The sequence below is a fragment of the Lytechinus variegatus genome, chromosome 19 (assembly GCF_018143015.1).
Source record: "Lytechinus variegatus isolate NC3 chromosome 19, Lvar_3.0, whole genome shotgun sequence".
Taxonomy (NCBI): domain Eukaryota; kingdom Metazoa; phylum Echinodermata; class Echinoidea; order Temnopleuroida; family Toxopneustidae; genus Lytechinus; species Lytechinus variegatus.
The window spans coordinates 22,971,874-22,987,006 of NC_054758.1; the positions used below are offsets into that span (position 1 = coordinate 22,971,874).

Below are 15,133 nucleotides of genomic sequence, written 5' to 3' on the forward strand. Positions count from 1 at the left end.
GGCAGCTAAACGGACCTACAGGGCAACTACGCGGACCTACACGTCAGCAGCACGAACCAACACGTCAGCTACACGGACCAACACGTCAGCTACACGGACCATCCCGGATTGCTTGTCTACCCGGCAGTCCACGGATGACGCCGGATGTTTTTGACAGTAAAAAACTGCTGTGTTGGCCTCCCGGACGTTCAAGGACCAACACGGACCACCACGGACCTCCAAGGATGCCCAAGGCGCCAACACGGATCTCTCCCCGGACCACCCCGGATCAGATCCTGGATGGTCCGGGGTCTATATGTGACTGGGGCTTTACTAGGAAGAAAACATGTAAGCTATTGTACACCTTCGGATTATCTCTCAGTTGCATAATCATGATTAAAATACAAGAACGTCCTGATTAAGCAAAAGCTCAAGCTGATCTGGCAGAGCTTAAAAAACCCAAGCAAGTACTTAAACGCACAAGCAAAATGTTCGTGTTATCCATACGCTTTTTAGCAATAGCTTAATCGAGAAGCAAACACTAGCAGTCCGTTAGCGATTGCTTCAACTTACTAGCAAAAGCATTTGCCCGCTCATTTTTTTGCAATGCCATACAGAATCTAGCAAAAGCCAAGTAAAAGCAATTGCTACTTTTTATGCATCTGACCCACTGAGTTCAGTACCACTTTTTTTCTTGCGTAAACGTCTTCAGAATATTTATCAAAATTAAAATTGAACAGTCTGACCAAATAGGTATTCATATCTTCAAAACTTTGATCACAGAATACATAGCCTTTGTGCCGCGTATACATTCGTAATTCCGAAGCTTCATTATTCCGAAGGTTCGTTAATCCGAAAGCGAAATAAGGTTCGTTGTTCAGAAGGTTCGTTAATCCGAAATCGAAATAAGGTTCGTTGTTCCGAAGGTTCGTTTATCCGAAAACGAAATGAGGTTCGTTGTTCATTTCGTTTTCGGACTAACGAACCTTCGGAATTACGACTCTCATTTCCTTTTCAGATTAACGAACCTTCGGAATTACGCCACAAATGTTCGGATTAGAGAACCCTTTTTCGTTTCGGAATAACGAGCATCGAGGTATAGGCAATTTACGTGTTTCGGAATTACGAAGTGTAACCATAATGTAGAATGGTTATTTTGTTCAACCTTACAATAAGATGAACTTACCGTGATCAGATATTGACAGAGTGTATTTGAATTATACATTGATGGGTAGCCTGGAGAAGTAATACTACCAGTTAATCCGTCTTCCATAGTCTTAGTAATAAGGCAACCTGAAGAAGAAAATATTTGATCAGAAACATCAATGAAGCGATAATAGTCATGCAGTATTCTAAATATTTTGTTTGTTCATTTACCTGTTGTTCACAAGTCATTTTTTTTATACACGTGTGTACAAGTTTATATAGGCTGTTAGCCGTCATTGGTGATATTGTGTATTATAATTATATATAATTATCATTATGAGGCATAAAATATCTCCATTGAAAAAATATACTGTTATTCTATTTTACAGCTCCCCATATGCAGATCTTTTTTCATAAAATTACAATAATCTGTTCTTTGTATTAGTTTTATGAGGAGAATATATTTCAAAAAGTGAAGAAATACATTTTTTTTTTGACCATCTTAATTTCAATTGAATTCGTATAAACCTAAACGTAATTTGACACTGTCAAAGGTGATACAATTTTGAATGTGTTTAGAATATATATATTTTTTCTTCATCATAAGATTCCGTATGAAATAGACGCCCCCGCATACGCTGTCATACGAATGTGGGGTTCCACATGACTTCGATTATCTTTGCTCGTTCGTTTGATCCAAAGTAAGCTGACTATTGGTGTTTTTCACTTACGTGCATCATTACTGTCGCTAACATCTGATTCGCATTGAGCTCCAGTGTACTGAGGAGGGCATGTACATGCACAGAATTTATTCAGGTAACCGCCATTCATACATGACATACCAGCATCACAAGAATCTGAGCAGCTATAGACAAGATTAAGAAGCTTAAGATCACTGTGTGTAGGACCAACACGGTTCCCTAAGTAAGGCATCTCCAATGGATCAACGGTCACTATTGTTGGTCTTCTATCGTGCTTGTCCAAATAATTAGGGTCAATAGAAAAGGCCTGGCGACAAATATAAAATATAATAATGATAACGATAATAATTTTACTTTACATAGCACGCTATTGTTGTAAGTAGAATTTGTTTATTTAATCCCAATGTTCAAAACTCCCCCTAACGTAGACATCACATTGTTTTCAAAATAGAGTCATTGTGGTCCCTAACATCGATTCTTATAATGGTAGATTTTGGGGAGATGCCAATGTAAATATAATAATTATTATAATAACAATGAAAATAATACGCCAGGGGCCCGTTGCATAAAACTTTTTACCTGAGAAAACTGGTAAAAACTGAAAACTAAGGTTAGTCTGATTTCTGCCACTGACTTTAAGTTCTAGTAGGATCCATGCTTTGACACAGGGCAAAACTCCGGTAAAACAATTCTCAGGTAAAAAGCTTTATGTAACGGTCGCTTCATAACACAAAGATTAGCGATCAATCGTTAAATAAACTGACCAATTAATATCAATGTGACACGCGCATTAAGTTAAAAATACTGACCAGGGACCAATCAGAGATGTTATTTCGTATTTGCAATTCATCGCAAACCTTTGTGTTACGGAGCCCGAGTTTTTGTTTCTTAATACGTCACTTTTGCCCATATCCGCACATGTTTTGCGCTACGCGCGGTGACGTCACAATGACGGAACAGCTGATTGATCAATTGTAACTATCAACTGATATTACTGTTGTCTGTATTATTTTATCTGCATTTTATTTTAGATTATGAAGCTTATCAGCGAAACGAGTACATTGGCCTCCTGTTTATGTGTTTTGAAATACCTCTCATGAAATTTACCTTCTGTGGAAACGATCAAAATAAAATGATTTATGAAAAATAAGGTCAACACTAGTATGAAGAATTCTATCATTAAAAAGGGAAGCATAAATAGTCCTTGATAACATGAATAAAAAACCACCTCTTACCGTGCTCGAATAATGCATGATTGACTCAGTATCATACGGTATACCATACGTATTGATACGACTGGTGTCATACATATTGAAGTTATTCTCGAAGCCTGATTGGATGTGATCACTAATGATTGTGACGTAATCATCTCGATCTGGACGGGATTGCTCGTGAAAGAAGGAAAGGGCGTGGCATATTTCATGGAAGATGATACCAAACTGTGAAAGGAGAGGACAAAAAGAACTGTTAGTCTCGAATAAAGTTGTAAATAGTTGTTGTATCATCCTAATTTGCCATATAACAATCACGATTAAAAACGTGGTTACAAATGTATTATAATCATTACCGCTACTGTGCAGAAGTGTAACTACATGTTAGGGACTGCAGAAAACTGGGGAAGGAGAAAATGAAGCAAAAAAATATATAGTGAATGCCACCAAAAAGTACGGAGCCCCTAAGATTACAAGAGCTGATCTAGTTTTGTCTTCCAATGATAATTAATTAAGCTATATACTTTTGTGAAACTTTCCATGGTGGACATTAGCGTGCCTTGCCAAAGGAAAGTAGGCACTGCGCCACAATCTTCGCTACACGACAGACGTGTTTGTTTGAGCATGCAGTCACTCGTAATGGCAGCTAACTTAATAGCAACTTGTATGTGAGTGAGAGTTGTAACAGACGAGGATTGAAACCACCAGTTTTGCTGCTTTCAGGCACATTTTCCTCGTATTTTTTACGCCTTTCTATATCCAACGTTGCCAGAACTGGCATAATTATGCTTTCTGGCATAATTTCGACCCTTTCAGCATAATTCATTATGCCTGGCATAATTTTGGCATACTTAGACTTTTAATCTGACATAATAATAGCATATTTATTATAATCTTGATCGTTTTTTTATTTTCACATTTCGCCCCTTAATAATAAGTTGATAACCCTTTTTTTGGGGTTGTCAACAAATTTTGGTCAGCCACTCCTAAAATTTAAAATTTAGGTTGATAACCTTTTTTTTTTTTGGCTTGTCAAAAAATTTGGTTTGCCACTCCTAAAATTTAGGTTGATAACCTTTTTTTTTTTGCTTGTCAAAAATTTTTGGTTAGCCACTCCTAAAATCTAGGTTGATAACCTTTTTCTTTTTTGTTTGGCATAATTTTTCGCGATTTAGCATAATTTCGCTGCTCCTCTGGCATAATTGGATTTTTTTTCACTGGCCACGCTGTCTATATCTCAAATGATGCTACAGCTGCCCTGCATTTGTAAAGTTTTGAGATACCATCCAGAATCTCCACTGAGCACCCACAACCATTCAACATCGAGGTCAACTATGCGACAGCCATTCGATCAACGACGAGAGTGTCCATCGACGTCTCATGTCACCGAACCATGAATTCTTGTCAATGCTTAGTTATCCATTCATCATCACTCTTATCCCCATTCAAACTCAATTTTAGGAATTGTTTATATTGAGATTTAGATTATTTGTTTATGTCTTTGACTACATTGATATTTCCCTAAGTTTTTGCGGCACAATATATCTCACCAATCAAATAATGCGAACACAAAGCGCAAGCTGAAAGTTTTTGAGATTTTGAATGAAAACTGGAAAGGTTAACCAATCTTTGCTATCATAAGTAGGATGGGTATATCTAATCAAACAATTAATGCGAGCGCGAAGCGCGGGCTGAATTTTTTATAAAATCCTATTTATATCTAAATAAATTACTGATTTTCATACATGAAAACTGGACATTCTAAGCATGTTTTGAAATTATGAACATGATGGGTACCAATAATCGATGTGAGCGTGAAGCGCGAGCTAAAAGTTTGAAAAAAGGATTTTTCGACCTGAAAAGTGGACATTCTAACCATCTTTGGTAATCATGCCTATTATTTTTTTTAATTTAGCAGCCCCCCTCCCAGTAGATCCGCCTCTGGATGACATTACGACGCGCGATTTATTTTTTTTTACTTTATTCGGGGCCCCAAAATAATCCGAGGTTTAAAAAATAATGACGCGTCATTATGTCAATCTTAGGAGCTCCGTAAAAAAGGTATTTCTGAATCATTTACTACATAAAACCCTGATTATTTAACTGAGAAAAATAAAATGAAAAAAGGTGTCTCTGAGGTAATGAATGGAACGCAGAGAACCAACTATTTTTATAATTATTAAATTATAAAACTAGGTTCTTGATTGAATCGTTTTAGAGTAACGTCGCATAGGCGGATCCAGCTTTTGGCGAAAGGAGGGGCGCACTGCCGAGCGGCGCACATATTTTTGCACTTCACCGGCGCCTTAAAAGAAAATGTTGAAAAGGGGTAAAGTCTGACCCCGTCAAATATTCCTTTCAAATGAGGATAATATCTCGGGGGGGCAAGACTCGAACATATTTTTGAAAAAAATAAAAACGATAGAGTAAACGGACCGAGCTATAAAAGTATTTGGTGCACATCTCACATTTGCACATTTTCATAGTTTTCATAAAATGTTAAGGAAAAAATGTGTTTTCACAACAACTGATCGGGAATTTACCCCCCCCCCCTTCCCCCTTGCTATTTACAACCATTCCCTGAAGTCCCCTTATACATATCTCATTATAACAGAAAATATACATCAATGTAAATATATAATCTTTCTAAAACATATACAATGTATATAGAGAGATTTAAAAATTTATTCAAGAAAGAAACAAGCATAATTATGTAACACAAATTATGCTTGTTATAAATTTCGTGTACTAACCCTTTTATTGCGATGAGGCCATATCTTTTGCATATTAATTGAGATACTATTTTTTTACTATACATGTATGTAAATATAGATAAATATACATGTATATACACACACACAGGGGCGTCGATCCCTTTTTTCAGATTGGGGGGCAAAATCATGAATCAACTTTCCACAGGCGCTCGATCACAAAAAGCAAACAAACCTCACACATACAAAAACGCACACACATGCATAAATATATATATATTTATCTATATGACTCATGAGATAGAGACACATATCTCACCGACAAATTAATGCGAGCGCGAAGCGCGAGCTGAAATTTTTTATAGTATACTGACCTGAAACAGGAAAAGGTGCCTGTTTAGGACTGTTTGTAGTAACTCATGAGGATACATATCTTACTACACATATAATGCGAGTGCCGAGGGCGAGCTGAAATTTCTTTATATTCTGACCAGAAAGTTTGATATTCTAGGCATTTTTGGTACCAATGATGGGTATCTTAAAAAAATAGATGCGAGCGTGAAGCCCGAGCTTAATATTTTGATATTTCGATTTGAAAAAAATGACAGTTTAACTTGGGCGTTTTTAATAAAGAACAAGATTATATCCAACAAAAGATTATTGCAAATCGAAGCGGGAGTTCTTTTGAGATTTAGAACTGAAAACGGGACATTCTATTCACCTATTTCATCATGAAAAGTATGGGGTTTTGCTACAGAAATGATGCGAGCGCGAAGCGCGAGCTGAAAATTTTTATATTCCAATCTGAAAAGCGGACAATTTGAGCACGATTTTAAATAAAGAACGAGTTGTGTAGCTCAATCTCGCTTGCTGATTTCTGTGTAACATTACCATCTTATTGTATTTTTGCACATGCGGAATTATTGGGGGAGGGCAAAACGATATGTTTGCCCCCGAATATTTTCATTGGTGGAGCGATCGCCCCCCCCCCCCCGGATCGACGCCTCTGCGTATACAATGATACTCCATCATGAATCATTTGGAATACATCGCCAATCCAGGTTTATATACATTGTATCATCATTCAAATTTCATGTACATGATGTATAGGCCTATACAGAATTTGGTATTTATATATATTTATATATTTATATATATATATATATATATATATATATATATATATATATATAGAGCGGAAGAAATTTTCTAAAAGCCTCGTAACACTGGCGGTCATTCATAGTGGTGAGGGTCAATATAGAGGAAAAAATGACTACGAAGTGGTCGTTGCTCCTTGCTTCTCCATTTAATCAAGCTTTCGATCAATGCATGATCTTCCTCAGGACTATAAATATATAAACAAAGTACAAATACAATACAAAATTGTATTGTATTTGTACTTTGTTTATATATTTATAGTCCTGAGGAAGATCATGCATTGATCGAAAGCTTGCATGATCTTCCTCAGGACTATAAATATATAAACAAAGTACAAATACAATACAAAATTGTATTGTATTTGTACTTTGTTTATATATTTATAGTCCTGAGGAAGATCATGCATTGATCGAAAGCTTGATTAAATGGAGAAGCAAGGAGCAACGACCACTTCGTAGTCATTTTTTCCTCTATATATATATATATATATAAATATATTGTGATGCTTTTCACTAAATCTAATGCAACTTGTAATGATGAGTAATTTTTATCTAATTATTTGATGAGAGTGGATATAATGCTTATGACCTGAATTCAGAAAGAGATCCTTCAAGACAGAGCTTTGGAAATAGTTCTCCAGTTTTACAGGTATCGGTATCTTTGTTTTAAACTTCTTCCAGAGTGATCAGATGAATAACTTTTAACTTCATGGAAGATGAAAATAAATCAAATTTTGTGGCGTAAACATTTAAATGTTAAAACAAAGGTATTGGCAAACTGTATTTATACATTGAAAATCATATTTAGTGGTTTAAGGTCTAATGAATATACGTCTGGTTGCGCAATTATACACTCCCGGTATAAGCAACGGGTTTTAGCAAAGTTTTGGACTAAAATATCGAATCATCTTTATAAAACACTATATATAGTAGCTGTCTTACACTAAAGGCCAAAGAGGTGGCACAATGTGTAAAGGAGAAAGTTGACTGACTTTTTCTTACTAAAGCATTGGAAAATAATATCAAAATTAAAGGATTTGCTCAACACTTTTGAATGATTCTGGGATATTTTGAATAACAAATTAAAAATTTCATGACATCTGTGGGCAACTGTCCGAACCAGTCCACTTTGTAAGGGCATGCGATAAGCTTTGTTATTTGTTATGACCATTCAACAAAAAAAGTGCCGCTGATCATTCTTGACCGGCGCCGATCTAGATTTGGTTGGCAATAGGCCCTTCTTCATTATTCTACCGGCGCCTATCTATTGGAATCAGGGCCGCTGATCATTCTTGACCGGCACCGATTTAAATTTAGGTGGCGCCGGTTAAGACAAAGGCAGCGCCGATTTGTCTTGACCGGCGCCGATTTAAACAAGTAGTGCTGATTTTTTTTTACCGACGTCACGTAAGATTCAGGCAGCGGCAATTCATAATCGACTGGCGCCGATTTAGAACCAGGAGGCGCCGATTATTCTTGACTGGCGCCGATTTTTAACCACGTGGTGCTGATTATTCTTGACCAGCCCCGATTTAGATATAGGTGGCGCTGATTATCCTTAATCGGCGCCGGTTAAGAACCCAGGAAGCGCCGATTTATAACCAGATGGCGCCGATTATTCTTGTCCAGCGTCGATTTAGATTTAGGTGGCGCTAATTATCCTTGACCGGCGCCGGTTAAGACTCTGGCAGTGCCGATTGTTCTTGACTAGCGCCGATTTATAACCAAATAGCGCTGATTATTCTTGTCCGGCGCCGATTTAGATTAAGGTGGAGCTGATTATTCTTGATTGGCGCCAGTTATATGCAGGCAAGGCACTGCTACCGGCGAAGCTGTTGAGAAAAAGGTAGTTAAAAGAAAATATAAGGAAGATGATATGATTGCGCTTTGCTGGGGATAGTCTTTTCTTTACTGTTGCTAATGTTATATCAGTGTATAATTTTTTTAAGCGGCGCCTTTTCTTTTCTTTCCTTTAGTTTTTCAAGCGGCGCCTTTTCTTTCTTTAACTTTTATTTTATTTTTTTATTTTGAGCGGTGCCTTCGGCGCCGCTCAAATATTAGGGGGGCGCGCACCCTGCGCACCCCTCCCTGGATCCGCCGATGCGTCGGATTGTCATGTTACTGATGTCATGCCGATGTCCACTGCAGAGGGTGATAATCTGACCCCGCACTTTATCCCCTTTCAGAGAGCGAGAGAGAGGGGGGATTACTGTACTTACATATTCACATCCATCTCCAATAGAAACATCGTTGACTTGTCCGTTTAATCGTCCAATGTATGAATAGCACCTACATGAAAATGAAAATGATATTAATAGTACTATATATAACTCATCTGTATTTGGAGCGTAATTAGATTAATGCGTTTTAAGAGCACTCTAGACGATGTCATTCTATCGTATCATTTATCGCGGTTTGGTCCACAAGCTGTTGGTCTACTGTTCGGATAGTCTTATACCTGTTGGGCTAAATCCAGTCGGTATAGTATTAATTTGGTCTAATTGTCATTTGGTCTACATTGCAATTGGTCTAATACACACGCGAATCCGGCTTATGAGGGGAATAATGATCTCAAGGTGGCTTCAAACCTAACGCATCTGTATTAGGGTCCTAAGATGAGATCCGCGACGACAAAAAACAAAGTTTATTTGAATAAATAAAGAAAAATCCAATAAGCATAGCACTGAAAATTTCATCATTATGACATTTTAAAGTTTTGCTTAATGTCACAAAACAGTTATATGCACATCCTGGTGGATATGCATATGAGAGACTGATGACGTAATCCACTCACTATTTCTTTTGTATTTTATTATATGAAATAAGGAATATTATATTTTTCTTCATTGTTAGTGAAACAACGATTAATTACTCCCTGAACATGTGAAATTAGCATTGGTTAATACTATATGATTCAGTCAAGTTGGTCCTTATTTTCAAATCTATAAAAAATGAAATATTATACAGTATAATTCAAACAATAAAAAACAAAAGAAATAGTGAGTGGGGGACATCATCGACTGTCTCATTTGAGTTGGATCTATCACTGTTTTGTAAAAAATAAGTAAAACTTTAAAATGTCATAACTTTCTTACTTTACATCCGATTTTGATGAAAATTATCAAAATGTGCAATTTAACACATTTTACCATGCACATTTTGATAATCTACCAAAATGTGCAATTTACCAAATTGCGCCCTAACTATGTTAAGACACATTTTAACAATCAACCAAAATGTGCCGGAACTATGTTGCAACACATATTGGTAAGTTCACTTGTTGGACATTGACTGCACATTTTTGGTAATTTTAGGATAATTCTCTCAATAGTCTGTATAGGCCTACTTATTAAAGGGGAATGAAACCTTTTGAACAAATCAAAGAATAAGAATAAAGAAAGTTTGAGAAAAATCAGACAAATAATGAGAAAGTTATGAGCATTTGAATATTGCAATCACTAATGCTATGGAGATCCTCCCATTGGCAATGCGACAATGATGTGTGATGTCACTGATGAACAACTTTCCCTTTGGTGGACTATAAAATACCCTCAAAATGTCTCTTTTTGCTTTTTCTTACGATTATACAAACTCTTTATCCATTATGTATTCTTAAAAAATATGTGTTACATCCCCTCATGTAGAAAGAACATATGATCTATGGATAGATATGATAAAAGAGGCAATTCAAGTGAAATATATAGTAAAGTAATGGGGAGAGTTGTTCATCAGTGACATCACACATCTTTGTCGCATTGCCAATTTGCTATCTCCATAGCAATAGTGATCGCAATATTCAAATGCTCATAACTTTCTCATTATTTGTCCGATTTTTCTCAAACTTTTGTTGATTTGTTTCTTTGATTTTTCTGTTTTCACACAAGCTATCTTGTTCCAATGGTTTCATTCTCCTTTAATTTATTAAAACCGCCAATAAAAATACACTTTAACTCAAACAAATTTGATTTACCATTAAGTTTCCAGGTCACCAGTTGGTCTAATTAAGATCTACATGGTCTTTTAGCCACTTGGACTAATTGTCAATTAGGTGAGTCCTCGTTGCCTCTTCGTCTAATTTGCTGTTTCATACAGAGTATTTAACTTTTTTAATGTCAAGTTTGTTTAATGTCTGTTGGTCAGTTTCCATAGTGCTTACCATAATTATTAATTTAACATAGCTGAACCGTGAACCCAAGTGTAGGTTTCAGTAAGCATGAGAGAGAAAGTCATACAGCTTGGTCCGAATACAGATGGGGAATATCAATATAATTATTGAGCTGAAAGTTCAAAACTGTAGGGGCACCTCCAGTGTGTGAAAATCACAATCTTTTGAAATGTGTCCATATGAGGGTGCTTATTTGCACAATATGCAAATTAAGCAGATGTGGACAATGCCCTATATTGACTAGACTGTAAAGCGCTTTTTGTTAGTGTTAGGAGATTTTACTATACAGTGCGTCGCAGAAAAAACGAAACCGAGATTTAGCGATGATTTATCATAATTTAATCACAAATACCATAGACAACTGACCTACCATTTTTAAAGCTTAGAATCTCCTCTTTCATATAAAATTACTTAGATTATTTCTCATTCACGCATAAGTGAGCAAAAAGAATTTGAATACGGGATACCAAAAAATCATTGGCAGGCCGTATCTTGGGTTTAAAAAGAAAACCACATTTTTTAAAAGTTCAATATCTGCTCTTTAATTTGATACCTTAATCACAGAAAATGGTCAAGAAATATAAAAAAGTTATGTTCCCTTGAAACAATGCTTGTATTTCCATAATTTCATCAAATAAACGTGTTTTCACTGGTTTCCCACAGAAGCTATCGCATGGTTAACAAAAGACTTGATGTATGACTGATCGTCAACAAAACGGAGTGTCAAGTGAGTTTGAACGCTAGCCTGTAAAACCTCTTCACTTTATGAAATTGTTGAAATTCAAGCCTCATTTCAAATAACCAGAACTTTATTTCCTGACCATTTCTGTAATTGAGGTATAAATTAAAGTGCAGATATTGAACCTTTTAAAAATGTGGCTTTCTGTTTGAAACCCAGATACAGCCCGCCAAATGACTTTTTGGTATCCCCTATTCAAATTGTTTCTGATCACTCATGCATGAATGAGAAACAATTTAATTAATTTCAGATGGAAGAGGAGATTCTAAGCTTTACAATGATAGGTCATTTGTCTATTGTATTTGTGATTAAGTTATGATAAATCACCGAAAAATCTCGGTTTCGTTTTTTGTGGGACGCACTGTATAGCACCTATAATGTCAACGTTTTGTGCCATTACAATACGTTACTCAAACGTTTGCTAAATTCCTCATTATGTGCCATTGCCCTTAAACAGTTGAAAAAAGGATGACATACCCGGAAGCACTGATGAAATTAAGATAACTTCCATCATGTTGACCGGGATCTTCCAATTCAATGAACTGTATACATGTTTCCTCTTCCATAGAAGTAATCACCTCTTCAATCCGCGTCTTCTTGAGGTCACTGATACCTAGAGTAGATTTCAAGCAAACAAGAAATTAAAAAAAGATACCAGAAAAAAAAACTTATGATAAAGCGTCAATTAATACTCATTGAGCTAGGGGAAAAGGCATAGAAAGAGAGAGAGAGGGAGAGAGAGGGGGGGGTAGAAAGGAACTGAATGCATTAAACCAGTTCGGAGTTCCCTCATCGGCAAGTTTGTTCAGGTGACCTTTCCCTTTTTTAAAGGCAAATGATGTTATATAAAACATGCCTGGCATAGCAGGATGCAGAAATTGCATAGACCGACATTGACTCGAATAGTTCATCAATTGATATATTCATTTCTACTTTGCATTAACATGTTGCTATTAAAGTATGCATTGCCAATGGCTAATAAATATCAGTCGCCAATGGACATTGTTGCTTTCTAGTAGATATAGGCTAATGAAAAGCACAATGCAAAATAAATGATCAGAGCAAGGTGGGTGCTTATTTCATTGTATAGCCTATTAACCACCATGCCATTTTGAGTTCAAATGACCTTCTGATCATGAGTAGAATGGAACTAAACTGGTCTATTAGTCCAGGATAGAAGAGGCATAACCTTGTTTTTTTTATATATACAATATTTTGTGACGGTTTCTTGTCAATTCGAGGGTGCTGATTACGAATCTGAATGATGCCACTCGTGTAACCTTGAGCATTTTCTGCAAATTGGCAAAATCCAATATGGCCGCCAAAATATGCAAATTACCCATGAAAATCATAAAATTGTCCGCACATTGGCTGTGAAATGCATGAAATTGTATGGCAGGAGTGAAATACTGTCTGAAAAAATAATTTTTAACAAAATGTTTTTTTTCCTGATATTCAAAATGGCCGCCATATGTCATTATATACCTTATTATGTACAATGTGAATAGGGAAAACTAATTTACACAAAAATGAGCACTAAACTGCAAAAAATCGCGATGTATGAACGAAGGAATATATGCAAATCATCATAACTAACGAGATATGTTATTTATGATGTCATATATGGGAACATTGCTGTATTTTGATATCTAAAATAGCCGTCACTGGCCCAAACAGTGCCCAAACAATGGCAATGGGGGCCAAAAAATGCACAAGAGTGATCACTAAAATGCTTATTATGAATATTAAACAGGTGGAATACTGACTATAAACATAAATATTGACGAAATATATTATTAATATGCCACGTATGTGGTGAATGTTGTATTTTGATATTCAAAATGGCTGCCAAAAGCCCTAAAAGTATTATGCACAATGAGAAATGGGAGAAAAGAAATCACAAGAGTGAGCGCTAAAATGCATATATATGTGATAACTTAATTGGATACTGTCCAAAAACGTATTTTCTAACAAAATGTATCCTTCAGGTTTCAAGTTTGTGTTAAATACTGTATTTCGACTTTCAAAATGGCCGCCATCGACATTAACTGTATTATGTACAATGCAAAGTGGGAAACCAATATTCACAGGAGTGAGCACCATAAATGCACGTAATAGTGATCTATGAGTAAAATATTGTCTGAAAACATATTTTCTACTAAGATTATTCTGCCAGTTAAGTGATAAATACGGTTATTTTAAAGTAAAAATGGCCGCTGTAGTCCCTTACGGTATTATGCACAATATGAATGGGAACAAATCATTTCAACAGAATTTGGCTTTGCTTGGTCAAATGGTGATGTAAGAGTGGAATATTGTCTGAAAACATGATTTATAACAAAATATACCATATCTTATGTAATTTAGGTGATAAATACTGTATTTCAACATTCAAAATGGCTGCCATATGCCCTTCTTGTGAACCTTATTTGTCTCCACCCAAATTGTATATTATACGATAAGTGCCTATGGTGGCCATTTTCAATTTAAAAATGCAACATTTATCACCTTAATTACACAAAATTATGATAAATCTCGTTAGAAACCATGGTTTTAGACAATAATTCACCCTTACATCACAATTCACAATTATATGCAAGATTTAGAGTCAAGCAAAGCCAAATTCTTTAAAAATTTTATGTCCCATGCATGTTACAATGTACACAATACTTTTAGGACCTATGGCAGCCATTTTGGATTTCAAAGTACAGCATTTATTACCTCCACCATGTCCACGACCAATATGTGATGTATTTAGTTAGAAATAATGTTTAAGACAATATCTTTACTCGTACATCACAGTTATATGCATTTTATGATTCTCACTCTTGTGAAAATTAGTTTCCCTGTTCGCATGTTACATAATTTAGTCAGGGCTTGTAGAGGTTATTTTGAATGTCAAAATACAGTATTTATCGCCTATACGGAAGAAGAAATGCGATGACTAAAAAAAATGTTTTCAAATAACGTTTTACTCATACAACAGGATTATATGGATGTCATAATCAAGCAAATCCAAATTCTTACAAAATCATATGTCCCAATTCACATTGTAGATAATACTAATAGGGCCTATAGGGGCCATTTTGAATTTCATAATACAGTATTTATCTCATGCATGACAAAAGAAATGATATGTGTTGCTATAAAACATGTTGTCAGACAATAATTTACTCATGGATCACAATTACATGCATTTTATGTTTCTTACTCGTGTGAAAATAAGTTTTTCCATTCGCATTGTACATGATGAATACAGTGCGTATCAAAAAAAACGGGACAGATTTGAAAAGTCTATAAATTTTTTGTTTCAAATTATGATCT

General features: G+C 35.7%; 1 protein-coding gene across 1 annotated transcript in view; it reads right to left on the reverse strand.

Annotated features, from left to right (window-relative positions):
* LOC121406098 (protein SpAN-like) overlaps nt 1-15,133 on the reverse strand; it is a 50,724-nt gene that overhangs the window by 19,276 nt on the left and 16,315 nt on the right. Inside the window, exons 3-7 of the mRNA XM_041597115.1 lie at nt 12,287-12,422; nt 9,125-9,194; nt 3,062-3,265; nt 1,857-2,133; nt 1,166-1,272 (exon numbers count right to left, since the gene is read on the reverse strand). Of these exons, the coding sequence (XP_041453049.1) occupies nt 1,166-1,272; nt 1,857-2,133; nt 3,062-3,265; nt 9,125-9,194; nt 12,287-12,422 (794 nt within the window). The remainder of the gene's footprint in view (nt 1-1,165; nt 1,273-1,856; nt 2,134-3,061; nt 3,266-9,124; nt 9,195-12,286; nt 12,423-15,133) is intronic.